Source organism: Trifolium pratense, linkage group LG2 (genome assembly GCF_020283565.1).
Source record: "Trifolium pratense cultivar HEN17-A07 linkage group LG2, ARS_RC_1.1, whole genome shotgun sequence".
NCBI lineage: Eukaryota > Viridiplantae > Streptophyta > Magnoliopsida > Fabales > Fabaceae > Trifolium > Trifolium pratense.
Window position 1 is genome coordinate 54016990 of NC_060060.1, and position 16246 is coordinate 54033235.

The following is a 16246-nucleotide window of genomic DNA, read 5'->3' on the forward strand; positions in this document are numbered from 1 at the left end:
AATGATTTTATCATACTGTGTCTATATGTTGATGACTTATTGATCACTGGATCAAATAAGGATGTGCTGAAAAAATTCAAAATTGACATTATGAGAGAGTTCGAAATGTCAGATTTGGGTGATCTGTCCTATTTCCTAGGCATGGAATTTGTGAAAACAAGCAAAGGTTTTTTCTTGCATCAGAAGAAGTATGTGGAAGATATCCTAAAGAGGTTTCATATGAACAATTGCAACCCAATAATTACTCCTATGGAAACTGGTTTGAAACTGAGCAAGGACACAAATGAGGAATTAGTTGATTCAACGTTGTACAAGCAGATAATTGGCTCCTTGAGGTACTTGTGCAATACCAGAATTGATATATGTCATAGTGTTGGCCTATTGAGCAGATTTATGAATCAACCAAGGACAAGTCACTTGACTGCAGCTAAAAGAGTGCTTAGATATGTAAAAGGAACAAGCAGTCATGGTATTTTGTTACCAAATTCAAGGAATAGTAGTGTGAAACTGAAGGCTTATGGTTACTCAGACTCTGATTGGGGTGGTGACCAAGATGATAGAAAGAGCACTGCAGGTTACTTATTCATGTTAGGTAACTCACCTATTTCTTGGTGTTCCAAAAAGCAAGGGATTGTTGCACTTTCATCGTGTGAAGCGGAGTATGTGGCAGCATCCTTTGCAGCATGTCAAGCAAACTGGATTGAGATGTTACTATTTGAGTTGAAGGCAGTAGAAGTAACAAAAATGAAGTTGCTTGTTGATAACAAGTCAGCAATTGACTTGGCTAACAATCCAGTTAGTCATGGTAGAAGCAAACATATTGAGAGAAGATTCCACTTTCTGAGGGATCAAGTGAACAAGGAGAGACTTGAGTTAGATTACTGCAACACTGAAATTCAGCTAGCAGATATTCTAACAAAACCAATGAAGAAAGAAAGATTTGATGATTTGAAGAAACTCATTGGAATGGACTCCTTGGAAAACATGCATTAGGAGGTGTGATGAAAGTAATACATGTTTTAAGGTGTTTTAGCATGCTTAAAGTAGAAGTTAAGTGACTGAGTTGGAATTTGAAGTTACAGCATTACTAGCTCAGTGAGAAGATGCTGGCTGAGCTAGCTTAGCAGTTTTTGTTTTTCTGTTCTGATAGTTAAAGTCAGTTACAGGGTAGTTAGTTTGTTTTAGTCCTAGGTAGTTAATGCAGTTATGATTAGAACTTGTATATAACTATCTTTGCCCCTTTGTGGATGAATGCAATTTCTATCTTTTCCCTTATTCTCTTTTTCACTTCAAAATTCATCTCTCTCAAAATTGTTGCAACAATTATGACAGCAAATGACATTTGCAGAAACCAAAATAATTGTTTACTCATAACTCCAAGAAATAGAATTCATCAAATAATTTTATAATTACAAACAAAAAATAATATTTCATAATCAATATTTTGTTGTGTAGCCTAGTCGCTAGATTTCATAATCAACTTTCTTTTACTAAAGAAAGTAAACATTTTTTACAAAAAGTACTTGCTTTTTTTATGGTAAGGTACCTTTTTATAAATTGAGCGTATACGCTTATCAACCAATAAGAACAAACCGGATGAATGAATTTATATGTGGTACTTGTAAGAAAATTATAACAACCTTTTGAAAAAAAACTTTTTTCATTTATTTTTTTTAGAAAAAAAACCGAACCAGTAGTACATTTTTTGCATACGGGCCAAGAAAAATCAGCGTAATTGACAAACGTGGTGGCGGAGGCGAAGGCGATAGTGGAAGTGTAAACAAAACAAGAATGGAAGAGCTACGGAAACTGGAGAAAGTACAGAGGATGGTACAATTCATGGATTCACGAGGAGTTTCAGTTTCAAACTCCGATCACAACTGTAACCGTTTCCTCGCTAATTTCATGCTCTTTCTGTTAGAACCGTGCGGAGAACTCGCCATCGACGACAAATGCTGCTTGATTTCTGAGCTCATACCTAGGGTTCGCAATTTCTCCACTCCCTCAATGTATTTTCTTACTGTTTTGATTATAGCGTTTGAAAATTGATTCGAGTTTTTCTTTTTTTGCAGCTTTCTTCTCCGTTTGTTGAGGATGCGCATCAACACATTGTTACAGAACAAGAGAATAGTGGTAATTTCATTTGTGATATAGTAGCCGCTTGTTAATTTAGGTTTGTTTATTGTTTGTGCAAGAATTCAATATTCTGTTGCTGCTCATTTCAAGGATTTTGTTATTTTGCTTGTGCTCAAAAGATGAGATCGAAAAACAATATTCAATTAGGGTTAATAGTTAAGCACTTAAGTGAACATTTAGAATCGTTTTAATGTATGTTTTGATGTTGAAATGAATTGGTGTGGAGAAGTGGTTGGTTGAGCTTGGACACATGAGGGAGTTTGAGAACGAGGTCCAAAGATCAAACTCTGATTATTAACGTGGCATACTAACCACTAACATTTGCCTATATAAAAAGCTTACTATTAGAAGGAGGAACTTTGGCATTGATGTAACTACCATGTAAAATTAATCATTTGAAAATAAATACAAATAAAAGGGTATTTGTTCGAATGTATAGGATCTTATTCTTGGGAACATCTTCTCAAGAACGATGTTTGCAAGTGTATTTGCAATCTCAATAGATTTCACAAATGTATTTGGTAACTACTTTTTTTTTTAAAAAAAAAAAAAATGGGAGAAGTTAGTAATTAGTTGTTATATTAGTATTTTCTCCTTCAGCCGGTTTTGAATGCTAGACCTCCAACTCTTTTAACCCTTAGCTCAAACCAATTGAGCTACCCAACCCCCCATATTTGGTATTTACTTAATGTTCTTAGAAACGTGTTTAGAATTTACTTGGTTATAAAATAGAGAACATGTAGTTATAAATGGTTGAGTTTCAAAAGAACCTTTTTTTTTTTGTTTTGGAATAAGTTTCAAAATAACTTTGAATACTATGAGAATGTAAGATTTCCACCCCTTAGCATAAGGATAAAATCCATTCCTGAAGATCAATAATACCTAGGAATTGTTTTAGAACTTGTATCAAACATGAAAATTATACATTCTCAAACTCACTTTTCTCATAATATTTTCACATATTTTGAAAGTAATACACTCTGAGTCTTGTTTTTCCCTTTTTCCGTCATTCCAACATATCCTTAGGTCAAATAGATGTAACTATTGGTGGCTTTATCCTGCTCTATTTTGCTAACATATAGTAGTACTTTTCTTTTTTATCTCTCCTAACTTCCTTGAACTGGAAGGAAGGTGCAACAATTTTTTAACTATATGTGGCGGGGGATCAGTTTTCGGTGCTACTGTAGTATACTAGCATGTATATTTTCCACTCAACTTCCAACACCTAGCATGCATATGTACTAGGTAGCTATTCCTGATTTTAAAAGTATTTTTTTAGGGCACAAAAGGAAAAAAAATATTGTCCCAAGGTGTATTGAAAATATGTTCATGGTGGGCGGCTGGAATCAAATGCCGCCTACTGCTGTCTTTACCATTGAACATATCAACATTTATAAATTATATAATACTATTCATTGTTTTCATTCTTATGTTTTGTTGCTTGTTTTTAATATGATGAATTTTAGGAACTTTCTTGAATTTTCACTTTCCTTAGGTTTTGAACAAAATCTTGTTGGAAATGCATTGCGTAGTTGCAGTCAGATGAAAGAAAATAATATGTTGCAAAGTTATAATGAAAACATAGCGATGATTGGGCTGGATTCCATGCAAAAGGCAAATTCTACCCTTGAGGATTTTGTAAGTATATATTCCAAGATTAATTTCTATGATATGATCATGGATTCATGGTATGCTGCTAAAATGCTCATCACTCAGCGATTAATTTGGAAAATGTGCTAGTAGTTGCATATTGTTGCTGTGAGTCTGTAACAGCCTAACTATGGTTGGTCAAAGTGGACGTCGGCTGTGTCCCCAAACAAATTTTACTTGCAAATGTAGAGGTTAGAATCCCACAGTTGTCTCTCTGTAGGAGGGGGATTTACTTGACCACCTTCAATCCAATAGTTACTATGTCTATTGCCACTATGATGATGGGGATACTTAGTCACTGATTAAAGAAAGCAATTTAGAAATCATGGAACCCATAAAGAAACTTGATGGGTATGCAAATAATACATGGTTTACAGCCTTATTTATCATATTGATTAATAGATAAATAAAGTGCCATTTGCTCGCTTCTTTCTACAGAAAACTTACAACAAGAGTAGTTTGGTAGAAGGCTTGATACAATTTAACAAATGTGCCTAGCTATGCAAACTTGCTTCGTGATTCCAATATTGATGTGAACCTTTTTTCAGTGCAGATCATATTTTATGTTTCATGGATTGGATGTAAGAAAGCCGCAGTCGATCTTCAAAGTCTTACCTATACTTTCATTCACAGAGAGCTATATTTATCAGGTACAGAATAGACTGGAGTCATTCAGGTTGTTGACCCTTTTATTTATTCAAGGGGCAATTATTTATTTTTTTGTTCAAAAGTATTGGGTTCCTAAAATTGGTTCTACTGTATTTGTCTCTAGAAGGCAAAAATAGAGTACTTCAAGCTAGATAGAAGGAAAGTTATGAGACTAATTGATCTTTGTAAAAAGACACTTAATATGACATCACTTATAAGGACTAACATCATTTTAGCAATGAGATGATGAATATGCAGTGGTAATATGTTGTTAGTAGTCAAGATATATCTTTTGAATGGAAAAGTAATAATGACAATGGGTATAGGCTTAGATGACTATTTGTTTCTTAAGCTTAGCCTGTATAAGGACCAATATTCCTGCCAAAGTAACTCCAATTGTCATCTCTGAACAGTGTTTGCTGGCGATTGATGTTTGCCCTAGGTGCTGGAAGCACTGACCCCTCTTTAACTACAAATTATTTGTGCAAAAATACTAATCCTAGAAAAGTCTAAGACGCCTCACATTTTTCAGTGAAAGCACCGAAACTTCTTAGTCATCACTACCATTCACAGCCTTACAAATCACAATCACTGTCTTTCCACCAAGACACTCACATTTCTATGCACTTGCTTCAATGTTTCAGAGTGTGATTACTTGACCTTGCAGTTTGTCGAAGTGAGATTCTTTACTCAATGATTCATGTTGGTGATAGAAGATGGTGCAGTGGGTTGTTTTTCCGCTTAGAAGCATATCTTTTAAGAAAAAAATTGTTCATAATTTTAGTGTTACTATTCTAGAATTCAATACATATATTTTATCAGTAGGTATTAAATATGCAAATTGCTGACAATAGTTGTTACGACGCAGCTGGATAAAATGAATGAGAATTTGCTGCAAACACCAAAAAGGAAAGATGAGGTGATTGATTGCATTTACCGTGGCAATTCAAATCTTCATTTTTGAAATAATAAATTTTAACTTATATAATTTTAATTTTTATGTAGAAAGCAACTCAAGATTTGGTTTCTTGCTTCTCGACTGACCCATTTGGACCACTTGTGACTATTTTCGAACAAAGGGGTCTTTTGACAGAAAGGTACTATTCTGAATTCATTACCACACTTTTCTTGGGAGTAAGTCAGGTTGAGCTTAATTTGGTTCTTTTTGCCTATTGTGCTAAGGATAACAGAAGAACTTAGACATGGGGAAGAGTACTGGGCTCTTGAAAGAAAGCTCTGTCATGCACTGATAAATGAAGATAAGGTATACATAATTCATGTACCGTTTTCATTCTCTTCGAAGAATGTATGTATAGAGTGGAATCCTTCTCAAAGTTCCCTGTTTAATATCTACAAACTAATTTGCTACTCAGATTCTTATTGATGATGTGATGAAGGCTATTCATTTAAAGTCTTTTGATTACCGAGTGCTGAATCTTCTTCTCTATCAACTGCAAGGGGCAAAGGTACAATGAATAATTTGCAAAACAAATACTGGAAACATAAATTTCAGCATAAAGTGACATAAAAATTATTAGCTAAATAATGCCATTAGGATAATTCTGTTCTTCTAAATCTGTTTTGAAGGCTGATGAGTTGCATATGGAGTTTCTTTCAATTTCAGAGTTCTTAGTGGAAGTTTCTGATGATCTGTAAGTATTATTTGTTTCAGTTGCTGCTTAATACCATGATATCTCATACATGAATTCATACTTGGGTAGAATTTTTAAGTTGCTTCTAATGGTACCTTTTTTTAATAATATTTCAAAGCTTAGGTGTCGGTAAATTCATCAGCAATTATTTATTAAACAACTTTTCTGTTTCTTTTTTAATTCAATGAATACATATAGAAGTAAATAAATGGTTGCGCTATATTTGCCAAAAGAAGAAAAAAATGGTTGCATTATAACAATTACTGATGTTTTTCGTTCTTTTATCTTGTAAGGTATCCTTTCTACTCTTGGAGTAGGGATGGCAAAAAAACCCAAACCCGATAGACCCACCCGAACCCAAACCCAAGTCAACGGGCGAAACCCGATTTGACTGGGTTTGGGTTCGGGTGACACCCGATAATATGGGTATGGGTTTGGTATTAGTCAAACCCACACCCGAAACCCATACACCCACCCGAAATATTTTATAATTACCTAATTACCCCCATAGTCTCCCTCAATTTCCTTGGAAGACCTTAAATTTTAGTTGTAATTTAATTTCTTGAAAGTCTATCTTGTAATTTCTTGAAAGTCTATATTTGAATTTCCTTGGAAGACCTTAATTTTAGTTGTAATTTAATTCAAAGTCTATGTTGGAATTTAATTTCTTAAATTTGCAAATTATTTTCAAATGTGTTGCGGGTTTGGGTTTGGGTGGAAAAAACCCGAACCCAATGGGTGTGGGCGTGGGTGTTGTTTTGCCACCCGAACAACCTTTGATTTCGGGTGTGGGTTTGGGTGATGATTTCGGGTGTGGGTTTGGTAAGTGTCAAACCCGCACCCATGGGCGCCCGTTGCCATCCCTATCTTGGAGTAATAAAGACGTTTACCAAAGTGACAATAATAAATATATAAAATTAATTTGTATTACAAAGATAATGCCAACATCCGATACAAGAAAGATTATAGTGGAGTGATAAGGTAGCTTGGTGGTTTGGAGGTGAAACATGGAGGTTGGAGTGATATGAAGGTCATGGGTTCAACTCCTCCACTAACAAAATAACAACTAACATTTCTCATTTAAAAAAAAAAATTAAAAATACAAGAAAGTTTATTGGAATCACACTTTTTTATATACAGTTGTTGGACATCATATCTTTGTCTGGTAACTTTTGAAAGTTGCTTCCCATACACTTCAATTAAAACAAAGGCATCTTAATTTTGTTGTTGCTTCTTTTCTGTTCACGTTTCATTTCTGTATCTAAACAAACATATATAGATTTCAGTCTTACTGTAGCATATTTCAGTTTTGTAATTTTATACAATATAATTGTTTGGTTGTGATAATTTTGCAGGTATGACTACGAGGTGAGTACAATAGTCCAAATTTTGTAACCACCAGCTGTCAAAATGTTGTCTGAATCTTAATTTGACTAAAAGCCGTCATGCAGGATGATGTTTTAGAAAATAATTTCAACGTTTTGCGCATGTTTATCAGAATATATGGAGCTTCAACTGCCCCTGCTATGTTGGTATGTTAAACTGGTTACAAGTGGTGTATCTAATATACATGTGTGCTGCTTGCTTATAGAATATCTCATGCTCTCTTGAAATCTGTTAGCTGGTATTTCTGGTGACGATTTCAAATGTATCAATTGAACCATGCTGATTTTTATTAGTGGGAAGATCAATATCTATCTTTTATTAAAATCAGAAGTGAAAGTGATAGCAATACCTATTAAGGGGTCTTTTTCAAATCACTCTTACTATATTAGGTGATTTTCCATGCTAGCCTCCCACTATTGAATGGGCCAAATGATTTAGTGAGACCAGTGTGCAAGAACACATCTCATAAAATCATATCTACTTTTATTTATTCATCTATAGTCGAATTGTTATAGACGCCAACATTTTTCAGCTTTCATCTATTCTTATTGGATTGTTGAACTAATAGCCCAAATAAAAACAATATTTTACTTCTTTGTATTACACATAACATGACCCACCCATCATATAGATATTGAAAAGTGTGATAACAATATTCTTGTTAGAGAGGTCTTTGGCATTTCTCACCTATCCTGAGAAAGAAGGAAAATTTTATAGTCTAATGTTTTCCTATATGGATCACTTTGTTTATTCCTCTATTAGAATTGGTCAAAATATAATAACTATATAATATATGTTAATGTGGTATCTTTGTGATAGATATTATTATGTCAACTTTTCAATTCCAGGCAAAGTGCATTACGGAGGCTGAAAGTAAGTACAAAAGTTTACTGGAACTACTGGATCCAAAGCTGTCTGTGAGCTACCAGAAGAGATGCGCCGAAGCCACTGAAGAAGGTAGTTTGCTAGAGCTAGTTAAAGCATTGCAGTAGTATAATTAGAACCTAAATTGTTCCAAACCGAATTTTGCAGGTGGAAAGGCATCGGAGCACCCTCTTGGTACGTGGTGTATTCCTTCCGTGATTCAAGATGAGGAATTGTATAGATCAAGCTTGAAATCAGATACTTCCTAAATATAAACTTATCTGTGTCAGAGGTAATTGTACCAATTCTAGTGTTTTCATTTCAAGTGTCTTGGTCATGTTGATCACAGAATTGAATTCGGAAGAAAAATATCAAATGGTACTTTTTCATTGTGAAATAGCCTATGAAAAAGTTTTCGATCCAATTATGATCGGTCAAGGCATTCATGACAATTTTCACAATAGTTTTTATACCGTAATTGGAATATTTATTTTTTTCTACTAGCATCAACCAGTTTTTTAATTTTATATAAACTTTAATTCAAGGTAGATTGCATAGACTAGGAATAGGAATGCACATGAATATGATGAATTTTCTGTAGACTTGGATTTTTGGTTCACAATCTTTTAAGATCATAAATCTGAGAGTCATGATGGAGTTTACTTCAACTCCATTGGAATTTTTTATGACGTAGCTGCAGTAATACTCGATAACAATAAAACGAAACTCGATAGAGAAGAAGCTTATTGAATTTCAAATAGTTGGTGTGGCCAAGGGAGTGTTTAATGTGTCCCTACGTTAGGTGCTGATGTCCCTGCATGAAATACAAGGGGGGTCTTGCTGATTGGATGAGAATGCTCATCTAAGTCTTCAATGGAAGTGTTTTGCAAATACACTCCTATGACTAAGTCAGCAATGTATTCTAACAAGAGAATGTTAGCAAAATAATAGTAATGTTGAGTGAAAGTGAGATGTCAAACATAAGGGTCATGTCTCCTATTTACAGAGGTTTGTGATCCCATATTCCCATGTGTGTTGGTGGTTGCTTATTGGTCAAGCATTAAATTGTGACTTTACACTCTGTTTTTCAACCGTACGGTGAGGTAGTAAAATTCAGCATATAACGGGTTTGGTCAGCTATCTACAACTACATCTACAAGTTTGTTAGATCATCTCTAATAATAATTTTTTTAAGGAATTCATTTTTAGGTTTCATACACTATTATTAAAATGTACAAAAAAACACACTCTTATTAGAATTTAATTTATATGCACCGTCGGTCTAAAGTTATTTTGCACATGCGTCCAATAATATACCGACACATCATGTATGGTAATTAAAAATACATGATGTGTCACATTCATTAAATGATTTGGCAACGCGTCATTGGATGTATGTGTAAAAAATATTTACACCGACGGTGCACAACAATTAAACTCTTATTATTAAGTGGTTACCAAACATCATATTATATGCACATTTTGCTCCAATAGTAAAAAATTATGCAACTTTTAAGCGATTCATTACTATGATTTGGGATGTTGGGATGTTTCTCTTTTTTTTTTTTTTTTATGTTTTGGTTGGTCTGGTTAATGAAAGAAAACAAATGTTTTATTTTATTGCTACCATAGCTTAATTAAAGTCTCAACTAAACTCTATGAAACTCACATTGTCATTTGACGTTCCTCCAATGAAAAATAAAAATAAAAAATAAGATATGACTCCATCTTATGAAACCTATGATGCTCCAATTGAAGTGCCATTACACATCAAGATTTTTTACACCATGTTCATCCCTTATTATGCAACAAAGTAAGAAAAAGAAGTTCATGGCTAAAAATTGAAGTAAAACTCTGATCGTGATATTATTGATAATTCAATTTATTTTGTTTTGGTAGAAATATTCATTTTGCTTTTATGATCAACAATGAATTAGGAATTGCATGTGATGCTGTAAGTGACCCCCATAGTACTTTCATTTTTGGGGTAGAAAGGACGTGCATGATTGTCCTTGTCTTAGGCTCAAAATTCTAATGGTAAATAATTGAATTTCCTATTGTAAAATAATTACAAAAAATTCCATGAAAGAAAGAAATATCCATACTCCTAATTTACTTTTGTTTTGATAAAGATTGGCACTGTTCTGGTGACTACAATAACCGAGAAGAAAGACACTATACATACAATATGGCACAAAAATGGATATATAATACAATTTTGGCAGATATATCTTTTGCTCCTCTTGTGAAAAATGGTCCGTACAACTCTGGTCATTGAGTGTCACAATCCCTCTGATTAGCTTCTCAGTGCTATGTCAACAATGCAATGACAGCGTTGGCTATAGTTGAAAGCTGTGGTGGAATCACACCATGTAATCCCAAAATTAACCTTCAAAAGGAAACTGAGAAACTAAAGTAGTTCCACATGCCTTCAAGCATTTTTTGTGTAAATGCCAAACTCTTCTAATAAATATAAATATATATTCCTCATTGTGAAGAGATCATTTTTTCAATATCGAGAAAAGAAAATATATATGTTGTGTTTAAATATGTTTATAAAAGAAAAGAACATGTTTATAGTGAGACAATGTTGTGGTTAGTACAATTTTTTAAAAAAATGTGTGCCTCAAAATTCAACTTATATTTCCTCTTGTTTTTATAGAATCGACTTCAATAATTCACCGTCTTTTTAGTGAGAGTAAGAATGATCGTAATCTTTTACTTCAAAGGTTGATATCGGTTTTGTTTGATATTTCGATTAATTTTCGCGTTGATACACTGTTTTTTTAAGCAAATGGTGATAATTTAGAGTTTAGAACTATGGTATCCACCTTAAAATTATGTGTGTTCCAACATGATGGTGAGGTGGGGAAACGAAAATTTCATGAGGTTTGCTTGGATACACGTTTCCCTTGCATGGCACACATCCCAAAGTTGTGGTACTAGTATGTCATCCACTGGGGGAAAATGCTAGCTAATGCCTCGGGAGGACGGTAGTTAAGAAAACTCAATATAGTAAAGTCGCATTGTAACGTAAAATATAAAAAATGGAGCATTCTTTTTGACCAATAGCAAAAAATCTCACATTGTTTATAATTCGGGTTAAAAGCATTTTATAAATAACATTACATTTTTTAACACAACAAATTTTACAAAGGACAAAACCGTGAAGATAACATAATATTCAAAATGAAAAATACCTAAAAAATACAGTATTATAAACTTGAAATTGGAATATTGACACTCGAAGTAGGAGTTGAACCTATGTCACGCTCAAGGACAAACATACCCTTAATCTCTATTAGACTACACTATTTTATAACATACTCCCTCCATACATATTTATAAGCAAATTTGATGGTTAGCATAAGTATCACTGCGGATAGTATTAGTACCTAAAAATTGCAATATAGTATTGTGGACTTTGTTCCAACACTTTTCTATGTCGAAACAAACATTATATTAATCAATCTTATAAAAATGCATTGATATGAAATAATTTATATGCTCATTTGCATAAAAGTAATTTAAATAATGAATTTATGAGAAAATTGTTTGGAGAGAAAAACTTCAAATTTCAACTTGTGAGAATCTACTTTAAAACTAACCAAGTCATTGAACTCAAGTGGTTAATGAGCTTCACCAAAAAGGACGGATTTCGGAAAAACCCAAGTTCGATTCATGGGTGGAACAATTTATTGGTCATGCTTTACTTACCTTGCGGCCATACTGTGGACTACTTGGGTCCCTTTTCCCTAAGAACAAGAGGGTTATAAAAAAAAAACTACTTTAAAACACAAAAACATCCTAAAATTTAGTTCTTTAACGTTATGGATAAAAAAGGCAACAATAATTATGACATGTATAAACAACATCACATGATATTAAATACTAACTCACATGAAACTATTTGATGATCTGTATACGTTCCATTTATGAGGGTAAAGTAATAAATAAATGTCGGCATGTATCATTCTGTTCATAAAGTCAGTGTTAACCTTTTCTATAATTATAGGCTTTATTTGGATGAATCATGTTTTTGGGCTAAAAACCAAAGGAGATAATTCATAATTCATTTTGTACACCAGTTTGGGACTACCCTTTGCCTCAGCAACCATAATTAGAGATGCAAAACTCAAATGTAAAATGTACTATTGTATACTATCTATTCTTAAACATAGAATATTTTTTGAGTCCTTTCTGTCTCTTTTATTTATAAACTTCCATTCAAATCTGTAACTGTAATTAATTTTCTTACTGATATATGTTATTTTTATTTAATATATAGTATGATGGAAAGATAAGAAACAATACACAGTTATTGTATTAACATAGTAATCATATTTGACTATCCGATTAGAAACGAATAGTTGAGATTGAAACCGTATAAAATTGTATTGAATGAATCATAACGGTTTAATCACTTTTCAATGGTCGAAATTGGCTACTTTGTGAAACTATGTGCCGCTTTAAAGTAGCTAATCCTGATTTGATTAAGGTTCTGTTTGACAAAAATAGCGGTTGGTTGATAAGCTAGCTTATAGCTGATGGCTGATAGCTGATGCCTGATGACTTATAGCTGATAAGCTAATTGAAGTGTTTGGTAAAATTAGTTGTTCAACTGACTGATAAACGTAAAATGACATAAAAGGTCATTCTTAATAAAATCTATATCTAATTTGTTTTTAGCGGTTCAAACTCTTGTAATTTTTTTTTATAAAATCTATATCTAATTAATATTTAAGATTCTTCAAATTTAGTTATTTAGATTTATTAATTTAAGATATCTTTTATATATTAATAAATTAAATTTTATTCTTTGAAATTTTGTTTTAAATTTATTTTCATTTCAATGATTATACTTTATAAAAAGATTAAACATAACATTTTTTAGGTTTTATAACAAACAAATTGCGTAAAAAAATATTTTTTAGGTTTTATAACAAACAAATTTATTTAACATTTTTTAGGTTTTTATAACAAGCAATTTCCTTATACGGAGTAACATATATATAAAAGGATAAATCAAAAGTAATAATACAGTAATACTATTATAAAAATAAAATGGTAATAATATAGGGGTACTTATAACAACGTTTCAGGAATAAAAATAGGGACAAACGTAAAAAAATAATATGGTATATAAGTGTAAAATTTTAAAGGATAAAAATGTATTTAAGATAAAATTATAAGTGTAAAATTGGAAGAAAAAATGATAAACTAGAAGTTATAAGCTCAGAAGCTACTTGAAATAGCTTCTGGAAAATAAGTTATAAGTTAGTAAAATAAGCTATAAGTTCTTTCTGAAACGATTGTTATCAAACATGTCTTTTACCTTATAAGTCATAAGACATAAGCTATAAGCTAGCTTTTTTGGCTTGTCAAATAAACGTAACTATATGAATTTTCTCACTTTTATATCGTTTAACATTCAATTTTTCATTAGGTGTGAGACTTTCAACTCATTATATTTAACACACTTACATTAATCAAATCTTTGGATATTTGATCTATAAGACTATAACTCTTGTTAATGAAAAAAAAAAAAAAAAAATCAACTGAAAAGAGAAAAGTCACATCATGTATCAAACATATTTTTCCGACAAAATTAGTCATATACTGTAGATCAAATATAAAAAAACCAAGAAACCAAATCTTTGGTTATTTGATCAAATATCCAAAAAATTTCTCTTGATCAAATCAATTAGAGTCTTATAGATCAAATATCCAAAGGTGTTAGGACTTGTCTCTTTTCTGTTGATTTTTTTTTTCATAAACAAGAAACCAAAGGTTAGGACCGTGGCCAAGAAACTAAGAAAATTTCATGTCTAGGTCAAGTTATCCCAACCCGTCTCTTGATGCGTTAAGTCTGTGACACAATCCGCGGTGAACGAAAAAATCAAAATACTCTAAAATAAACACAGAACGCAACCTCCATGTATCACGTTAGAACTGTGGCCAAGAAAGGCCAAAAAAATTTCATATGTTCACTTGTGGGATTTGCTTAAAATAAGAAAAAAATATTATTCGGTATAGACTAGCCACCATATCTTTAAGCCAAACTTAATTTGTGCATTTTGATTTTTGAAGTATTAAATTTCTTGTATCATTAAATGCTGAATTTCTATTTTGGTATATTTTAATTATAATAATACTCCCTCCGTCCCAAATTATAAGGGAAAAAATCATTTTCAAGAATGTTTTTCCCTCATTCTTATAAAATTAAATGCAATTTGCATTTAATTTTCTCTCTCTCCCATTTTCTCAATAAACAACAACCAATAAAAATTGGTTTTACATCTTCCTATGCAACTTATTCCAAGAAAAACCCACAAAAACAGGATGTGGTTATGGTGCATAACCTCAAACTTATGCATCATGCATAAACTTGCTTCCTACACCCACCATATTTGCTTCCTACACCAAAAGTCAACCAAAGGTCAGGCCAAGCCCAAAATTAGGCAATCCATTACTCGCGCGCCCCCCATATACTACCTCATTACTTGCGCCCCCCTTTTGCTTAGCGCACCCCCAGTTTTTTTTTTCCTTTTTCTCCTAGATTTCTTGTGAGCCCCCCAATTTTTTTTCCTCCCCTAGATTTCTAGCGCGCCCCCAATTTTTTCCCTCCTCCAAACTTCTAGCGCACCCCCCGAAATTTCTAGCGCGCCCCCCGTTTCCAATTAAATAATAACTTTTGTTCCTTTGAAGTATATATTATAAAAATCCATTTTTAATTAATTTTCGTTATACACCCCCTCGAAGCCCAACATAATAACGAATGGTTCATGTATATATAAAGCATACTTGTCAAACATACAATTTAATTTTAAGTTTTATCAATCATAATCACAATATAAATAAAATTTCATACATTAATTACATATATATATATATATATATATATATATATATATATATATATATATATATATATATATATCGATTTTTCTTTACAATAAAAAAATGATCGAATCCAATATCTCATGCATACTATCCAAATTTTTTTCAACTAAACTAACCCTAATTGCTTTATATGATTTTTTGCTTTATGTAGCATGGTTTTGTAAAATGGTTATGTGATGTTTTACTTAATAACAATGGTTTCAGTGTATAACATCTTAGCACTAATGCCCATATGAAACCATTTAACTAAAATAATGGTTTCAGTGTATAACGCTATGAAACCATTTAACTAGACTAATGGTTTCAGTGTATAACATCTTGAAACCAAATAACAAGACTAATGGTTTCAGTGTATAACGCTATGAAACCATTTAACTAGAATAATGGTTTCAGTGTATAACAATATGAAACCATTTAACTAGACAAATGATTTCAGTGTATAACATCTTGAAACCAATTAATGGTTTTGACGATTAGTACATTTAATGTGAAACCATTCCACAGAAAAAATGGTTTCAGAGCGTCATACTGTAAAACCATTAGATGTACTTAATGGTTTTGGCATCTGGAACTCAAATCACTGTTCATCTTCCTCTTCGAAAAATAGGGAAAATCAAATCGAAAGGGAAAATCGAAATCGAAAGGGAAAATCAAATCGAAATCTGAATTGATTTTTTTAACGAAGATGAATCAGATCGCGTTCGAAATCGGAGTTGATTTTTCGCGAAGATGAATAAAATCAAATCGAAATCGAAATAGATTTGATTTTTCGATTTCGATTTTCCAGATCGCGTTCGAAATTGGAAAAAGAAGAAGAAGAAGATCGCGTTTCACTATTTCGTTTTCGTTTTTCGCGAAGAAGAAGATGAACAGTGATCAAGAAGAAGAAGAAGAAGAAGAAGAAGAAGAAGAAGAAGAACAGCGCGATGATGATGATGATGATGAACAGTGCGATGAATAGTGTTATGAACAGTGCGATGATGAAGATGAATCTGATGGCTGGGATT

The 16246-nt window shown here is 32.4% G+C and overlaps 1 protein-coding gene across 1 annotated transcript; it reads left to right on the top strand.

Annotated features, from left to right (window-relative positions):
• Positions 1-1672: 1672 nt before the first annotated feature.
• Positions 1673-8682, top strand: LOC123906251. Its single transcript, XM_045956116.1, has 13 exons — positions 1673-1983; positions 2073-2133; positions 3632-3774; positions 4335-4436; positions 5303-5353; positions 5440-5531; positions 5617-5698; positions 5808-5900; positions 6022-6086; positions 7442-7454; positions 7538-7618; positions 8321-8429; positions 8505-8682. The coding sequence occupies exons 1-13, from the start codon at positions 1792-1794 to the stop codon at positions 8603-8605; spliced, it is 1185 nt and encodes a 394-aa protein (XP_045812072.1). The 5' UTR covers positions 1673-1791; the 3' UTR covers positions 8606-8682.
• Positions 8683-16246: the final 7564 nt, after the last annotated feature.